The 19,456-nt window shown below is 37.3% G+C and overlaps 1 protein-coding gene across 1 annotated transcript; it reads left to right on the plus strand.

Annotated features, from left to right (window-relative positions):
* The first annotated feature begins 3,054 nt into the window (after positions 1-3,054).
* LOC108683203 (mitogen-activated protein kinase 1) lies at positions 3,055-18,579 on the plus strand. The gene is made up of 8 exons (XM_018172497.2): positions 3,055-3,194; positions 5,583-5,709; positions 5,980-6,090; positions 6,711-6,845; positions 7,070-7,186; positions 8,395-8,562; positions 9,083-9,271; positions 9,781-18,579. The coding sequence occupies exons 1-8, from the start codon at positions 3,082-3,084 to the stop codon at positions 9,952-9,954; spliced, it is 1,134 nt and encodes a 377-aa protein (XP_018027986.1). The 5' UTR covers positions 3,055-3,081; the 3' UTR covers positions 9,955-18,579.
* Positions 18,580-19,456: the final 877 nt, after the last annotated feature.

Below are 19,456 nucleotides of genomic sequence, written 5' to 3' on the forward strand. Positions count from 1 at the left end.
ATGCAGAGCAGCAGTCCAGCACTCACCAGCAGAGTGTACTCGTCCATTAGTACTAACAGTACTCTGAAGTCCTTCTCTTTCACTGTAGATGATGTAGATGTAGAATAAATGACAGTTTCTGTGTTTTTTGTTTATATTTTATTGATATGATATTACTATATTTATTCATTACCATATTATTGATGTGATATTACAGTATCGATAAACATGCCATTGAGCATTTACAACAACTTTGTCCACTGCAAGCTTCATATTAGCAGCCTTGTAGGTTATAGCCTTTCTTCTGTATCTGTAAGCTTAGAGGACGGCTTGTAATTTCACACCATTTTAATTGTGTTAAGTGAATTCACTATAAAAAAATCGTAAAAAACGTACCTGAAACAGAAAGGAATGTTTTAGAAACAAACATCATATGTTTTGGAGAAATAAAACATAGTTCAGGTTAATTGCTTTTCATTCTATGATGCCCAGTGCATTATTCTATATATGACATTTTGTGCACATTTTTGTGATGACCTATGATGCACTAATTTCTTGATAAGTGAAATTTCTTTTTGCTGAGCAAGGTAAAGGTTATGAAATTCTTTGTTGTTAATCTTGTTAATCAATATTTTTGTTAACTGGAGTCTTTGCTAACTGAGGTTAAATGGTAAATGCGTCACCTGTGCGCAACTTTTATGTAAGTAACATTTTTTTATATAACAAATATTTATTTGCTCCAGACCTTAGTAGAGGTGCTTTTCCAAAATTGCACTTTTCACACTTTTTCTTGGCGATTATTTAGAGATAGTAAATGTATGATTTCTTAATTAGCTTTTTACATACCGTAAAATGGGGTAACTTAGACCGGCGGGGTAACTTAGACCACTTTTCGTTTTTTTAACAAAAACCCCCACAACTCAAAAACTATTTGACATAGAAAAATTTTGTCAATGGGCATTAAAGGCCTAATACTGAGGCTACATAACACAATNATTGAAACATGCAAAATACAGGTCTATACTCTAGCTTCACTCACCATAAATTGCTGGCTCCTGCCTCTCATAGTTTTGATGTAATTTCAAAAAAAGTGATGGTCTTTGTTACCCCAGCTCTTGGGGTTTCTTTGACTGGGTGGTAAAATAAATTTTATTTTTTTGGTAAAATAACTCCAAATAACTCCACATTTTGGTGCATTGTAGTAGAACTCTTCTAGTTACATATGCAAATGACAAATTTTAGGAAAGTGTCATAGTTTGCAAATTGGGGCGCCGTGACGGGGTAACATTGACCGGCTTGGAAATTAAGTTAAAATTACCATATATAAGACTGTAGAGTCTGAAATATAAGGAAAAAACATTAATAGGTGTATCAAACATAAAATATGTTATATAGATACCTATGGTAATTTTAACTTAATTTCCAAGCTGGTCAATGTTAACCAGTCATGGCTGCCATTAGGTGGTCAAAGTTCCCCCATTGGGGGGCAGCGCCCCCCATTTGCAAACTATGACACTTTCCTAAAATTTGTCTTTTGCGGTATGTAATTAGAAGAGTTCTACTACAATGCATAAAAACCTGGAGTTATTTTACCAAAAAAGTAGAAAAAATTGGAGGGGGTACTCTGACAGGCTTTGAATATTTGCTCTTTTTTGTGGGTCACATTTTTAATTTTTTAACCTATTAGATATGCAAACTTTTTAAATCTTTCTATTGTGTTACATAGCCTCAGTATTAGGCCTTTAATAGAGATTGACAACATTTTTCTATGTCAAATAGTTTTTGGGGTTTTTGTTAAAAAAACAAAAAGTGGTCTAAGTTATCCTGAGTGTCAAAGTAACCCCATTTTACAGTAGTTGAATACAATTGGTATATTGTGCAGGTATACCATTTAACTGGTGGGAATTGAGGGCAAGATTCTGTCTCAAAATGGAGCTTGGCTAATCTCATTCCATAATATCATGTCATGTAACACATGAAAGGGACACCAGGTCATTATGGGACACCAGGTCATTATGGGACACCAGGTCATTATAGTGTTGGGGGTCAGCCCCTCTAAAGGTCAACGGTCTGGCCGGTAGAGTACCAGCACAGGGAACAGAATAAAATCAAACTCAGGAGATCAAACAGAGGAAGAACCAGGCAAAAATATATTAAATAGAATCAGTGGTACATGACGGTGAAATATGATGGTTAGTAGGTTAGTGAAGATGAGACAGCCCAGGGCTATGAGTGATGGGGTGAACCTAGCATGAGTACATAAATAACCAGCAGCCCAAACTGGTTTGAACAGTAAGGAACATACAAGAATACATGGTAAATAAACTAAACTGGGCCAGAATAATGATCAGTATCCTAAATCTAATCAAGAATAATGAAACTAAGGAATCAAGAGCTCAAAACAGGCCCTGGGTCAGGCCTGGTCCATCAAGTGGTGTCCGCACCAAAGAAACAAGACGGCGGTGGTCTTACTTGTGAGTATCAGTGGGGTAGACTCAACTGTCACGTTAGGGCAGCTCTGACATGAGTTGCTAGACAGGACTTAAAGGACATCCACGCTGGCCTCTAGTGTCAGCTCGAGTAGCTGAAGAGCAGCAGGCCAAGACCCGACTGCAATGTGGCTCAGTGAGTCCAAAGCTTGCCTGTCACTTCTCAAACTGGTTCCAGACTTGCCTGGAAGCCAGAATGCGCCCCAAATTTTGCCCAGAAGATGCCCCACGTTGGCGGCTCTGCAAAAGTGCAGGAACAAGAACACATAAAACCTATCCAACAATAACACTTGGAAGTTGAAACACATAAGTACACTAGGAACACATAAGAACAAATTGATCTACCTAATGCAAAACAATTTTAATAATCGATACTCTTTAAACATGTTTTGAATGCAACGTAAGCGGGACCGTAAATAGAACAATGAACGGCTAAAAATATTGTAAGAAGAGTCCGAATGGACGATATTATGAAACACCAGTCTCGGAATGGAAGATTATTAAAAAAACAATAGTGTTGTTTTGATATTTCTGAAGACTTATCTGCGCTTTAAGATCAACAAGCCCTTCAGTTGTTATCTGTCGCTTAGTACGGCAAGGTGTGATCGCCACGATGTCCGGTGAAACAACCAATACCGTAGAAATAGTAAAAGGCCAGGCCTTCGAAGTTGGGCCTAGGTATACAAATCTTATGTATATTGGAGAAGGTGCATATGGAATGGTTGTGTAAGTATATTTTATTGTATCATAGTTCACATAAAAATTTTGTAAATCATTACGTGATTTACGTCGATCTTCTCCCGACTTGGTATTCTAAATACGTCGTAATCTGTGAATTACCTAGCTATGTATGTTGCTTTGCCGTAATCCTTGCATTTTTGCCAGAGACTAGAGTTGAATTCTCGGCGATTCGATTGCTTAAGAGCTTACATTATAAAAATATCCTGTTAGAGACGATGTCGAAAATGCCTGATTGTGGTCGTTGAAGAAGATTTGATCTGCTTGGATAAAATTAATTGTTTAACTATGCCACTATTTTAAATGCCGACTGTCGAATTCTTAATTGTTCACTTGTTGAAGTTTATTTTAGTTGTTGTTCAAAGAGTACCGCCAAACAGGGTAGGCCTAATACGGGACAGTTTTGAGTGTTTTTTGTTGATAACTTCTTACCATGGAACATTTCATAAACAAGTTTAAGCTCATTTTATAGCTCTTTGCAAGGGCATCTTCAGTAAAATTCCTGATGCTATTCATCAGGTGCAAGACCGAGACTCAAAATAAAACTGTCCCAAATCACCCCTGGCCACTGGGAATGGGGTATTTAGGTATTTGGGGGTAATCCGGGACACTTGAAAGTTGAAATAAAACTTAATTTTAAAATGTTTGAAGCATGCAGAGCAGCAGTCCAGCAAGAGCAGAGTGTAGCTAGAGTAAACATGGTATATTCCGACACTCTAACTCTAAGGACGTTGCAAAATATGAATGACTACCTATAAAAAATACACCAAACGCCCAACTCAAGTTCTGTTTGCTTTACGTCACTCTAAAAACACCGCACTACGCATTAGCAACAATGAAACGTCACAAAATATTGCCATATTTATTTAAAAGCCTTTAGAATGCAAACCTACCAAATCCATATATTCTGACACTGAGTGTGAGTGTGTGACTGTGACTAAATTCGGCATTTTGACACTAATTCCGGCCGTGCTTGAAACTCTACTAATTTGTAATGCCGACACTATTGTGTTCAAATTCCGATCGCTGTGTGAACTGTATTGGAATACAACAGCTTACAATTAGAACACTATTGAATATTGAACACTACTTAATTAGGCTTTTAATTATGAGCTATTAAGCTTTTAATTAAGAAAATTTTAATTTTTGCACACAGCTTGGAACAAGCTGTGAGTGTCTAATTCCAAGCTGTGTTGAAAGTGAAATTTTTTTGCTGAGCAAGGTAAATGTTCTGAAAATTATTTGTTGTTAATCAATATTTTTGTTAACTGGAGCCTTTGCTAACTGAGGTTAAACGGTAAATGCGTTTTTAGGGGTGTTCCTGAATCCTTATTACCCCCAATCACGTTTTCAAGCCAACACCTGTGTGCAACTTTTATGTAAGTAAAATTTTTTAATATGACAAATATTTACTTGCTCCAGACCTTAGTAAAGGGACCTACTTTTCCAAAACCGCTTTTTTTACACTTTTCTTTCATTATGGGACACCAGGTCATTATGGGACACCAGGCTAAGGCCATGCTGAAAGCTCCACCTCTCATGACTACTAAGCACCACCCACTCCCTGTGGCAATGATGCCACCCACTAGGCCTACCAACACTGGTAATAAAATGAGCTTTGCAAGGCTCAAACCCCCAGCTAGTTCCTCATTACACTGCCAATACTGCTGCACAACAGTAGCCTGTGTTGTTTGCCTTAATTTTTGCAAGAGAAAATTAGGCTAGTGAGTTAGCTAGGCATGGAATGCATCTACTTTTCCCGCCATGCTTAGAGCTTCTACACAATCCTGGTGCCTGGAAATTCCCATCACATGAATTGTCTCCTATTTAATTTCTAACAAAGTGCGCAACCATGCCACAAGTTTTGTGTGAAATAGGAAATTTCCATTCTTTATCAGAGGCAGGCATGGAATATATTTACTTATTGGAAACTTGAGCATTAACAAAGAATAAAGAATAGTTAAATTCAATATCAGTCCAGCTGGAGCAGATCACTTGATGTTCCATAATATCAGCTGAGTTGTTGAGATAAGATACACTTTCATGTCTTCTTCTCCAATATACCTATGTGCACCGATTTATTTATTTACAAGACATGGATAAAAAGTTTGTTATTTTCTATCCATGGCTTAGGTCACAATAGTTGAATTAGATATGAGTAGTGTTAATAGCACATCAGTTGAGACAGAACTGATATACCTTACATCTAACTTGCTGCTTGTCAATAAATATATAATTATTCTGGTCAGATCTTGTGTAGGTTGGATTACCATTTTGTTCGGTAGTATATACCTACTTGTTTTTGGATGATTTTCTTCCAAAGTTAAAACTTTGAATGCAATAGTGTTGAGAAATGACGTCCTCCCTTTGTTTCAGATCTGCCTATGATACTCAGACTAAAGCGAAAGTGGCAATAAAAAAAATTTCACCGTTTGAGCACCAGACATACTGCCAAAGAACTCTTCGAGAAATCAAGATACTGACTCGATTTAAACATGAAAACGTAAGTTGCTTCTATAGGAATTTAAATAATGTTTTAAATAATGTAATATGATGTTGAATTGTATTAACTCAACATTGGCCTTTAATATCCATATTTGAAATCATTTTTGTAGAAAAATTTAAATATTCTTCTTTCACCTTGAATTGCAGAATATTTTAGTAAGCTGAAAGCCTGTCATAATTTTTAATCTAGTATTTTTTCTTGATGTAACATTGATATTTATTTTATTATTGAAATTCAATTTCATTGTGCAAATTTTTTATTGTGCAGGTAATAGATATTCGAGACATCATACGCTCATGCGATCTCAACTCAATGAAGGACGTGTACATTGTTCAGTGTCTCATGGAAACTGATCTATACAAGCTCTTGAAGTCTCAGGTAACAGTATACCCTATATGGCCAGCTGGCCAGTAAAAGCTTTAAATTCACACCTATTAGTTCTACATGCTGGTCTAAGTTAAGTGAAGGGAACTGGCGTGTCAGCTTAAGGAAATGTAACACAGCAACCCATTGGTAATTAGGTGGATTAACTATAATGTCTAACTCCTACTATTGAAAATCTGCACTAATATTGGCAGCAATAACTAAATATGAATGAGATGAAATAGATTTAGCATAGTACTTACCGTATATAGGTAGTGAAAAAGGCTCAACATACAATACAAAGGCACAATATGAAAAAATATTTATGATGCCGCAAACAGTGTATATATCCATATTCTACAAAATAATGACAAATTAATGCCAATTCCAACTTAGCCAAATGATGTAGTATCAAATTACAGCAGTTGGTTGCAGTTGTATATATCCATATTCTACAAAATAATGACAAATTAATGCCAATTCCAACTTAGCCAAATGATGTAGTATCAAATTACAGCAGTTGGAAAATACATTTTCATTCAAAACTTCATTTCAGAAACAACCTTATTGCTTTTAGTGATATTTAAAATTAGCTGACTCATTATTGTATTTTCTCTTGACTTTTCCTCTCACAGAAGCTGAGCAATGACCACATCTGCTACTTCCTCTACCAGATATTGCGGGGGCTGAAGTACATTCATTCCGCTAATGTACTCCACAGGGACCTTAAGCCTTCCAATCTCCTCCTGAACACCACTTGTGATCTCAAGGTAATTACAATCTCTTGATTTGGTATTTTATTATCTCAATCAACTTTTTCATGTATAATCTGGAACTAGGTACATTTTTACTTACTACTTAGTGAATTTCACAAGTTTATGGACTTTTGAGTATTGAATTTGACTTAGAGGTTAATTTCAAATAAAGACAGTATGATTAAATTTTTTTTCATGTGTTGGCTAGTAGTTCATGCATTCCTGCATTTTTTGTTCAGATCTGTGACTTTGGACTCGCCCGAGTGGCTGATCCAGAGCACGACCACACAGGCTTCCTCACAGAGTATGTGGCAACACGCTGGTACCGGGCACCCGAGATCATGCTTAACTCCAAGGTATGCAGGGTCATGCTTAACTCCAAGGTATGCAGGGTCATGCTTAACTCCAAGGTATGAAGGGTCATGCTTAACTCCAAGGTATGCTTGATCATGCTTAACTCCAAGGTATGCTCGATCATGCTCAACTCCAAGGTATGCTCGATCATGCTCAACTCCAAGGTATGCTCGATCATGCTCAATGCCAAGGTATGCTCGATCATGCTTAACCCCAAGGTATGCTCGATCATGCTCAACTCCAAGGTATGCTTATCATGCTCAACTCCAAGGTATGCAGGGTCATGTTTAACTCCAAGGTATGCAGGGTCATGTTTAACTGCAAGGTATGCAGGGTCATGTTTAACTGCAAGGTATGCAGGGTCATGCTCAACTCCAAGGTATGCAGGGTCATGTTTAACTCCAAGGTATGCAGGGTCATGTTTAGCTCCAAGGTATGCAGGGTCATGTTTAACTGCAAGTTATGCAGGGTCATGTTTAACTCAGAGTTATGTGACATAGTTTAAACTACGGTATCACTTGCGGGCATGTTTGTCTAACACATTTCTCGATGTGCAAGTATTAACCCAACCATGACATTGTTTTCACACACTCACAAGCTACCTCTTCTCCTCATTTTCTGTTTTTTTTTAGCATCACTTAAATAGTCAGGAGCTGCTAAAATCTCTTTCTATGAGCTCCACTACGGTTATTTTCCACTAATTTAGAAGCTGGTCGTACCATTCCCTCTCTGGACACATCCACAATATTTTGCGTTTCATCATGCTTCTTTTAAGCTCCGTATCCTCAGCATCCTGTTCATTGTGAGCAAGGATGCTCAGCTACATACGCATTACTTAACTACCTTGTGATTCTTTCTGAGCAATTTATGTTGTAATCCTGAGGTTAATTTTGTTTATCCCAAAATTTCCTGTCAAGCATTGGGACCATTAGAATGCTGGGCCTATTCTTGAAAAAAAAAGTTAAAAGATCGTAAGTTCATCAGCCAATCATTGACGGCCTTTCGAGCAAAATCCACCAATCATAGACAAGAAAATAGAGCGTAAGTACTTAAGGTCACTTAACGAGTTTTGAAAGTATGGCCCCTGATTATAACAACAATAGGTGCTACGTGTTTAGATATTAGTGCATTCTTACTACATGATGTGTAGGTATACCTCAGGAAGTTTATTTTTCATGAAGATTATTTCTCAGGAAGTTTATTATTTCAGGGCTACACTAAAAGCATAGACATCTGGTCTGTGGGTTGCATCCTGGGCGAGATGCTGTCGAACAAACCGCTCTTCCCTGGCAAACATTACCTCGATCAACTCAACCACATCCTGGGCGTGCTTGGGTCGCCCAGCCAGGACGACCTCGAGTGCATCATTAATGATAAAGTATTCTATTTGTCTTTAATATAATTGATGCCTTGATTCGGATGTTAGGCATACCTTTACTTTTACTATCAGCCACAACTACCTTGAGTTGATCCAGCATTGATGAATTTCGAACATTGTTGATAACATTTTGATGCCTTGGCGATGAATTGTGATGAATTCGTCACAATTCACAAGCAGTGATGAATTCACTGCTTGAATTCATCAGTAAATGTCTGAGATTTTTGTCCCTTCATTACTCCATCAGGTAGAAAAATTGTCCGTCAATAATGACGAAATACAGTTATATTGTTCACACTGTTTTGTTATTTGCTTGTAATTGAAGTGTTCACTGAGTAATGCTGGTAGGTGAATTATCTGTCTAGCTCCTACTCCTACTCAATCATTTTTGCTTTCGACTTCTTCTCATTGCCATCTTTAATTCCAATAGATGGAAAGAAAGGCCTAGTGTACATTAGCTAATTTTGACTCGTTTTTGTTATTAGTCGTTTGAGTGTCTCACATTTTCTAATTTTTGCAGGCCAGAAGTTACTTGCAGTCGCTACCATACAAGCCCAAGATCGCTTGGTCGAAGCTCTACCCCAACGCGGACCCCAAAGCCTTAGACCTGCTTGACAAGATGCTCACTTTCAACCCCTACAAGCGTATAGTTGTGGAGGACGCTCTCGCCCACCCCTACCTCGAGCAGTATTACGATCTCGCTGATGAGGTATGAAATCTGATTATTATATAACAACTAAACTGATCTTAAATAGCTGGAGATTACAGTAGAGCTTAACTGATTCTAGGAGCCTAAAGAGTTGTAGTATGATTTTGCTGAGGTAAGAAATCTGGATTATTCTTGGTTATTGTAGTACAGCTGATCTACTCTAGAGGCTTGAAGTATCGGAAAGTTGGCCATTGAACAAACTGTAAATTTTTTCTTAGCCACAGTCAGGTAATGTTACTTATTATCGAAGCATTATTATCCAGGTCTTACAAAGCGTTTATCTCTCATTGTAGTGTGTCCTGTCACACAAGTAGTAAGCATATTTTATGCGTTACATTATAAGGATGTACTCATCGGCATTTCTTATGACTTTCTTGATGAAACATTCGAGAGTTATTGAGCCTATTTTAGGATTTAAACAAGTTGTTTTTACCAAACTGTTTTTTTGATCCGTGCATTACTAATTCTTATCTTTATTTTCAGTTATATTCATATACATTTCGTTTCAGCCTGTAGCCGAGCAGCCGTTCAAGTTCGAGACGGAGTTAGACGACTTGCCAAAGGAGAAACTCAAAGAGCTGATCTTCGAGGAAACGGTGGCATTCAGCCAACGCCACCTCGTGTCATCACAAGCCACGTCTGGTGCCGCAGCCGCGTCTGCCACTCCAATGCAAACAAATTAGACCGCCAAATTAAGAGCCGCCAAATAAAAAGCCGTGTGGGGGGATCTTGTGACCAGAACTGGTGTTGACATATACTTATTCGGCCTCTGGCGTGTAGGCCCCTTTTCTTGGTTTCCTACGCGGAAATTTATGGTTCATTGCCAAGCAGTTTAGCCAGAAATTCGGCCCTCTAATGTGCTGTTACTGGAATGATTAAATTTTTCGTGCACCCTCGATGTAAATGCAGTGACTGTGGCGCTTCACTTGCTCGACATATTCTGGAGACCATTTTAGTGTTAGCTACCAGCAGCTTATTCTGTTAGCTGAAATGCATTTGCGGGGAAGACTCGCGGCTCCGCAAAAGCACCGTATCTCTTAGAGGGACTTTTGAGTGTCAGTCGACCGACGTACCATGAGGTTGTGCTTTGTGGTATCTATTCATGTGGTTGACAGCAATATTTTCGTCATTGCCAATCCATGCAAAGCTTTGTAATATTCACCATTGAGTCGGCCATTATCTCAGTATCGCTGCAATGCTGTTGTCAATTTTATTGAAAAAACATCAGTTTACCTGAAAAATTACTGGCATTAATCGCTTCGAGAGCAGTTTTGATGTGTAGTCTAACACGTGAAGATAATTCGTCAAGTATTGCGTTGGTTGGCTTTAATTTGATCTGCTTTGCGATGTTGCTGCGAAAACACCGCAAATTGTTTAGCTAATTACTTCGTTATCGATGCATCAATGAAGTTGTTTATTACATGCAGATCATATTGAAGTCAAGAAGATGACTAAAATATCTCATTAGTATTATCGCAGTGGTATAGTTCACCAGGAACAATCTGCCGCACAAATTATTAGCTCTAAAAGGATAGACAGTAAATATCAAATATTCTTATGGCTTTAGGTTGTCAGTGGTATGATCTCGCATTTTGTTTATGAAGTTTTCTTCACTTCTCTTGAGTGTGGAACTATGCATCGATTTCCGATGCATTTTGAATAAGTCATTGCTATTTTTTTGGGAGTATCTCGTATTACTTTTTTTATTTCAGTTGTGGGTTTATTGATAGAATGAATTTACATAGGGTTGCCATTTGTATTTAAATCCTTAGCTTTTGAAGCGTAATTTGGGTAACTTGCTTCTACACTTCTGTATGTAATTTTCACATGCCAAATGATTTACTGATGTTTACAATTTTTTTGCACTTGAACTACTGTGGATAAAGAAGCATTTGATGCATCCCTGCATGAACTGTGTATGCCGGGTGCAATTTGTTGTTGTGTCGTAAACTTGATGTGTGCCATGATTAGTCCCTGCCTCTGGCGCATGTGTATGAGATTGCGCAGCATAATTTGTTCAGGTTCTATTGGCAAAGCCTCGTGAAAAAGCCTGTGTTGACGCTTGAATCGTTCTGTTGTTGGCTGGAGTTAAGTGGTGTGCTGTCAGTGAGATGATGAGGCTGGAAAAACCAAAATGAATTGTGCAAAGTTTCGTGGTGGCGGCTCGCCCAAGTGCTGGACATCAGCTTCTTGATTGCTATGCGATCTTTTGATTACCGCCTCATTCGATAAGAAATATTTCTGATTTTTACTCGATTTCAGATGCAATTAAATGTTCAGATAGTTAGCACATTAAACCTATCATCATAAACTAGTTATGGGCACAAATTATGTGCATTTATCACTCGTCATTCGTGAATCTTGACGTCGTGTTGGAACTTTATCGGCATCTTGAACATGATGTTTGTATGTTAGTCTTGTTCAAGATAGTATCGTAGGCATTGGAAGTACGTACATAGGCATGAAGGCTGTGGGAATTTTAGTAAATGCTGATTATACGATGATGGCACCTTGCTACCTGTCACTAAGTTGCTAGATAAGTTTCTTGTTGATCTCGTAGTAGCTCAGCGAAGATTGTTCTGGCGAACACTTGTAAAATTCGTTTCATTTTTATGTACTTTTGGCGTTTGAGGAATATTTATTTTGCTTTTGGGGTAACTGATTAGAATAGACGGCTTTTTTTTGTTCCTTTCAAGTTTGAACTGTGTAACTTTATTGATTTTTGTCATAGAAATTATTTTTTACAAAACGGAATTTATTTGAGGTTTAAGGGGTATTATTGGGCTAATTTACTCAACTATCTTTGAGGAGGTAATAGGAGTCCTTTATGGTTATCCATGACTTTATTGGCAATTTTCTTACAACTACAATTATGTGATAAATTGAAAAAAAAGTGTAAGCGATTTTTTCTTTAATGAAGAGTCTGATTGGTAACTTATCTGTTCTATAGTTATATATACTAGATCATTTTTACCCCATGGAAGTCTGTATAAAAGGATGTACGTAAACTTCACTTTAATGTTTTCCTCTTTCTTTTGGGGTCTTTTATGAAAAGGCATTCCTTTATTGTAATTTCATTTTTTTTCCAGAATTGCTTATGTTAGCAGACTACTGTATGATTCTGTAACAATTCAGCATGTAGAAATCAAGCTACTTGCATCATTTGGCCTGATCTTGTTACCGAAATGTGCCATAGTTGTGCCATGTCCAGCTTACTAATCCTGGTTGGCTCACTGCAATCCTTTTGAGCTGTGGCAACTATCCAAGTACACGAGTGTTGTCTGGTGGAGCGATTCTTAAGATGGTTCTAATAATGTTTGATTGGTCATCTGTTGAGCAATGCTTACTGTCTCGAGTTCTGGATTCGGCAGAATCCCCCAAAAAATTGTTGTGGGAAACGCGTGAACAATAATAGTGTAATGGACATAGTGCTTACGACGCGGGTGCATGTTAATGCCTATTCTTGTGAAAATAATTTCCTCCGTGTTGATTTGCGCTTTCTGCGGTGATATTTTCATGGATGCTTTATCAAGTTTTTGTCCAAGGCGAAGTGGTAGACACGAGAAAATATTTGCTCTCTTATTTCTTCCTCTGTGAGCCCGAACGACTTGAACCGTTTGACGAACAAAATTTATTTCACTTTAGTGCAAAGATACGTGTCGCATGAAGGGATCAAGTTATTTACGTCAAACATGGTTGTTATCATGATTTTATTATTCGATCTGTTGAGGACAAATTACTCTCATTTATCTGGCCTCAAAACTTTAAATGAACTCGGCACGCCTGCTTGATTATTGAATTTTTTGAAGGCGTGAATTCAGAAAAAAATTATTTTCATTATCGGTTTCAGTGTTATTAATACTGGCCAGTTTAAGGTTAGGAATGCATGGTCCTGATACTTGACGTTCTATTTGCAACTTGGAATATCATGTTTTATTCACTATAAGTCATTTGACGTTATATCTCAAGTTGATTATCAGAGACGATTTTAAGGTTACATCGGCTTTATAGTGCCAACGTGAGTGAGTGAAATCGTTTGGTTGCATTAACCGAAATCTGTCGATGTACTGTACTCATAAGCAATATATGTTTTATGAATGAATGTTTCATGGAAACAAACTATTGTTGTTGAGCCAATGTTGTCAAGTCGTTGTCTCATTGTTCTTTGCACGAAACTCTGCTGTTACTTCTTTTCTTAATACATTTACTTCTTTTACTTATTAATCGCATTTGTCATTGCTTCGTTTGCTTACTTTTTCATATGGAGTCTGATTATTAAATAAGAAGAAGGATCACTATTAAATCAAGACATGGATATCTTGAATTATATGACTCTGCATATTTTTTATAACATTTTCTTATAAACTCTAACTTTTCAATAAAATTTTGAAAAATTACCATTTGATTTGACGAAAGAGCAATGCGTATCTAAGAGACGTCTATGATGACGTACCGTATTTGTTGACGTACGTTTTGATTATGAAGTTCAGACTGAAGTGTTGAACCATGAGTTGGCTTTCTCTGAGGTTGTATGATCTCTGTGGTACTGCTGTGTATATGTAGTCACTTTGTCTAGACTGAGTACATTTTAAATGTAGATCTTTTGAGCGTCCATATTGTGCCCCTTTCATCATCCTTTTCCTAGAACTAGTGATGATACTTTAATCCAATGTTGAAAACTGCTATTGAAAAGCATTACCGGTAACTACTGAAGTGTTGATCTAATCATGGGAGTGTTCTTAATCATTGTGTAATTGATAAAATAACTCCTGATAAAACCCCCTTTAAATTTGACAAGAAAGAGGTAGGTAGTATTAATCAGTCGTTTGATAATAGAAATTTATGAAATTATTGCTTAGACGGTGAAATTATTTCATTGTTCTTATTCATTTTAACTCTGGTTTGCAGTGGGTGGATATGAAACAATTCACACCACGTCCCAAAATTTCTTGGAAGAAAATAAATCCAGTTGACGACTCATTTCACTTCAATCTTGTATTGCATACTAATCATCATTAGTTTGCTAATTATACTACGATGTACGGGCGTTCTTGTGTAATATTCCATAACCTGTGCCGTTTTTAATTAGCTTGATGAAATTTGCCACCCTAGAAAGAAAGTTTCTTCGAGATTTATTGGATTTTTACTCGCATTTTACGCACATTTTATTTCATACAGCCTCAACGAGTTGAGCAATAAAGACCACGAAGCTATGGTATAGATATCTGTCGAGCACTGGTGCTAGACTATTGGTTAACTAGTATATAATTTGTGGATATTTGATGATTCTTTAATTATTCCTGAGGACAGGAGCCGTCGTGAGCTGCACTGGACTTCGCTGTAAAGGACACCGCTGGACTTCGATGTGTTGTTGTCTCCAATGTTTGGCGTGCTGTGTTAGCGTTGATCTGTTCAGTAATTACCTGAAAGCGATTCATAATAACCGTAATAACAGTGATGAGCGATCATAATCATAAACGTAGAAAAAGATATTATGATTGTCCCATCATTGTGGTATTCGACGGTTGCGAGCTCGGTCAGTAATTCATGTAATCCTAACCTCTAAAAAATACCCGTTGTACTGTAATTTTTTTTAGTGTCGCGCTATTTGTGACCGACCATATATTATCTTGAAGCTTATCGTCATAGGTATCATATGTCTCATTCAGCAGTAAAATTTCTGTTCTCAGTCATTTGTCTGGCTGTTACTTGTCATCGTGTTGCGGCTCTTCCAATTGAGCTGATTTTAGTGCTGAGTTTAGTAGTACCCGTGTACACTATTTTCCTAGTATATGCGGTATGATTCCTTCCGTGAATTGTTTGTTATTTTGGTTGATGATGACACCCTGACTATAGCGTCTCTTTGTATGGGATTAAATATTTTATGTTTGTCTATTTAATCTTATCATTAAGTCATTGGTAAAAAAAATTCTGTTACGAAATTTATCTTGCCATTCTGCTGTAAAGTATATAGTATTGCATTGGTCGTTTCGCATAGATTATTTTGTGTTCTTGTAGTGGCCCTCAGGTTTGCCTGTGAGTCTGGATGCCTGGGTCTTGATAGCTACTCGCTTAGATACGATGTCGATGCAATCGAAAAAAAACTATTGGGAAATAGCATTGCATACGTGAACGATGCAAATCTAGTAAGCTGGTTCTAATGCTCGTTCATTTGTTGTGTAAAGTTGCATGAGCTATCTCAAAATTCACTCTGTGCGATGAAATTTTAATATACCGTATCGATTGCAACTTATTGTATAACGATGTCTATACTTAATGTATTGTATTCATATTTTTATAACGAGGCTCATTTATTTAAGAATCATTTTGTGAATTACCGTTGTTAATTTTGCTGCTTGTAGTGAAAGTTTTCAAATATATACTTTTACCTTAATAATACAAAATTAATGCATTTCTCTTGCTTAGTACTGACACTTGTTATCTATTTGTTATTTCTCGAACTGTAAACGAGGATATAATTCCTCACAATGTGATTTTTTTTTATCGATAGTGGCTTGTTCTTTATTCTAAACTGCTTACATCTCTCCCGTGTAATATTTTAGTTCTAGTGCGTAGTCTATTTACGAGTTAGCAGTGAAAGCTGTTACCTTAGCCAGGGTATTCTTGTGCAATGCCAATCTCTTACCTTATTCATGATTTTGCTTTTATGTCCCAGCTTACGTTTAATATTTTATTCTTTTGAATTTGGAGATTGTTACCACTCGTTTTCTTTGCTTGAGTTCATCTGTGACGGTCAATTGACCATGTATTCTTATTCCAACGTTTTGCTTTGTTGGCGTTATATCTGAATGTTCATCGCGGTAATAGTTTGTTTCTTTATTATTCTCAATTATGTTTCTCACTGGACTTGCGTCCAATATTTTAAAGATTTGTGTTGGTGAAAGATTGGCGCTGTTACGCAGATTTTAACTCGTTAATCGCTGCAGATATTTTTTATAAACGTCTGACTTGCCAGTGAAGCCAATTCGGCAATTGATCTTCGTGCAAACTTGATCCTCCTCATAATTGTGTGGATCTCAAAGTTGTTGAAGTTATAATTTGTTGGTGTTATTTGTCAAACTTAGTAGAATGAATAGGGACGATGGAATCGTCTTGATTAGGATGTTTAGAAAGCACAGGTGAATTTAGCTAAAATGATAAAAATAATGTTTTGCATCTGATACGGAGAAAAGACCACATTGTTAAAGATTGTCGATGTTGGATTACTGAGAACGGTAAATATTGTAGTTCATATGTCAGGCGTAGCGACCACTTTGTAAAGATTGTTTAAACCTTATTTTGTGTGATTTTACAGAATACCATGTGACTTACGTTCGACGCCTAACAGTAGATTAGTACTTGTGTCTTGAAAAATTCAAACTCGCGGATGGTCCTCACAACTTTATCTGAATTTTCTCCTGTTTTGCCATTCGTTCGCAAAACGTCTTAGCAATATGTGACCTCAACAAGTCCTGGTTATTAGATATTTGCCACTGAAGGATTTTAGTAACTTCAAATATTGACCCCATCAATGCCATAATTCTTCTCGGTTATTCATTGCTTGCTTCACCTTTCTGACTTTACTTCTCTCGCTTGTCTCGCATATTAATTGGTAAAGATGACCGTGCTGCAATATATTCAAAAGTCTATCGAATCTAACCTTGTTGCTCGTTCACCATCTCGACTACAATATTTTCTGGTCATTATTATGAAAACTATCGGCCATCTTCAAAGAAACTCCGTCAAGAAGTAGATGTTGAATTTATAATGGTCCGTGTATTTGTTCTGAAGGATGAGCTTTTCAACCATTTTCACTTGATTAAATGCAGGTTCTGATACTTATGGACACTTCTTATATATAAGAGAATTGATTTATATTCTCTCCAAACTTGAAGTGTTCGATTGGAATAGAACCTGATGATGCATTAGCATCTGTGTGTGTTGAAGGCCGTGTCTTCTGTAGCCTCAAATGCTTGTCGATATGTAAATGTTATGTATATGTGGTTAAATCGATGGTCTTCATATGATGTAATATCTTCTTATTACGTGTTTTTCTAACTATGGTTTTTGGCCATTACGTTTCTATTAATTTTGCAACCTACCAGTTGGTCTGTACGACCAACATTTACTCTGCACTATATATATACTAGCTATGAATTCTAAGAAGACTAAGAGCTTCTACTCATGAATGATTTCTCAATTAAACTTGGTTAAATTCTTACTGTTCAGATGGTATTCAGATATTTTTCCACTCAGGTCAAGTGTATATTAATTTCCATGGGGGATATTGTTGTTCGAATTCGTAACGAAACTATTTATCGATTAATGTGCAGTATTTATCTGTACATCATGACAACTGACCGTATTGTAACGTGGGTGAAGTGGGCTTCGTATCATATATACAGGTACTCAAAGAGCTCACTTCTGAAACAAATTAATTGATGTTTTCACTAACAACATTCCACTATAGTAGTTTAGTCAATAATTCTGGATTGTCTGTGCTTCTCTGTGAGAAATCCTGTAGGTGTGTCTGGAATTTTTATAATTGCGCTTCGTGGTGCAAGAGGCCGGTTGTGAAAACGAGCATTGAAGACGTTTGATAAAAATCTTCACTAAGATTCGCGTCGACGAAATTGCGTTGAAATTATTCTAGTGTGATGATGTATCACAAGTAAAAAAAATTCATATCAACATTTGAAGACTCGCGAATTGCGTTGCATACATTAATATCCAATTTGCTTAGCTCACTAGCTTGGTCAGCAAGATATTTTCCAATTTGAACAATACTTTGATTAGACGTTTGAAATATTTTGTGTGTTCTCTCTTCATTATCGCTGTGGTACAACGTTATTATATTGTTGAATGGTATTAAATCAGACGTCGTGTTCATCGTTAAGTGGCGCACCTGTTGTCTGGTGTAGTGCTCGTGGCCACATGCCTCCATGTCGCGTCGAAAACCCTTTGTTGGAATAACTTGCACTTACCATATCAAATTTTATACGCTTCTCGGACTCCTAATTAGGCCTTATTCAGAATTTAAATTATCAGTAGTCCAATGCCCTCTTCCAGAACTTTCTCCAACTAATTCAATGAAATTTCAAAAGCTTCCAAAGACATGGTCAGCAAGACAGTAAATGGAAACTGAACTGTTGAACAACGCAAGGCGAATGTCGCCTTGCAGTCATAACTTATCTAACTCGAACCTCTCGTCTACAGTGTCATAAAACCGTTGAGTGTCTTTTACAGTTCCAACTTTGTGTATGTATTGTACCTGGCCTTTACTTCGTTGAAAATAAATCCTAAGTGAATTCTGTTCAAATTCCTTACGCCACTGATACACGAGGAAATGGTAAGATAATTGACAAACATTTATTGCTGCAGAGACGAATGAATAGGTGACAATTTACTTTGCAATACACCGACCAAGATTTGATGAACAAGACAACCGGGTATGCACATGGTCTCACATGAAGTCATAAATCAATCAAATTACGGTTGGCAAAACCCTAATCCGTTAGACGCTTCCACTATCGTAGCTGGTGCAAGCCCAGGAAATACCCTAGCTCAAGGTGCTTATGCATGGGGGCGAATAGTCGCGTCGACTCGTATATTGTGATGATTAACATCTTCATAGGCGACTAGCTGGTGCATTGCACCCAAAGCTCCTCAGGTTCTTTTGAGCCAGGCAAGTAAGCCCAGTACCGCCGTAGTGTGCAGTGTGCACTACTGCGTCGCTCTCGCATGCTTCCACCATGCACACTCCTCTCTCTACAACTCCCAACGTCGCACTGGCGCGGGCGGACAGTACTGTAAACACTCACGTGTATAGGATCTCAGCCGGCAAAACAGGGAATTTGAGTAGTCGACTTGATAAATCGACGCCACTACGCGCCCCGTGTTAAGAACATTAAGGCTATTATCATTCGCCTAATCCTGGCCAATAGCATTAGGGACGGTTAAATGAAGGGTTGGTAAGTATTGAACCTAAGTGAGAATTAAATGTACTAGTTGAGACGAAGACCATAAAAGGCGGCCAAAAAGTTGAACTCTGCATTCACACCGTTAAGATTAAAAAAAAAAAAAAATGTACATAGTACAGACGTAGAATTTAAACATTTCATCGGGACAAGAGAAAATTATAAAAACATGAACGAGTTAGTACAATAGTCACTTTGGCAAAAAGGA

Source organism: Hyalella azteca, unplaced genomic scaffold (genome assembly GCF_000764305.2).
Source record: "Hyalella azteca isolate HAZT.00-mixed unplaced genomic scaffold, Hazt_2.0.2 contig14054, whole genome shotgun sequence".
NCBI classification, from domain to species: domain Eukaryota; kingdom Metazoa; phylum Arthropoda; class Malacostraca; order Amphipoda; family Hyalellidae; genus Hyalella; species Hyalella azteca.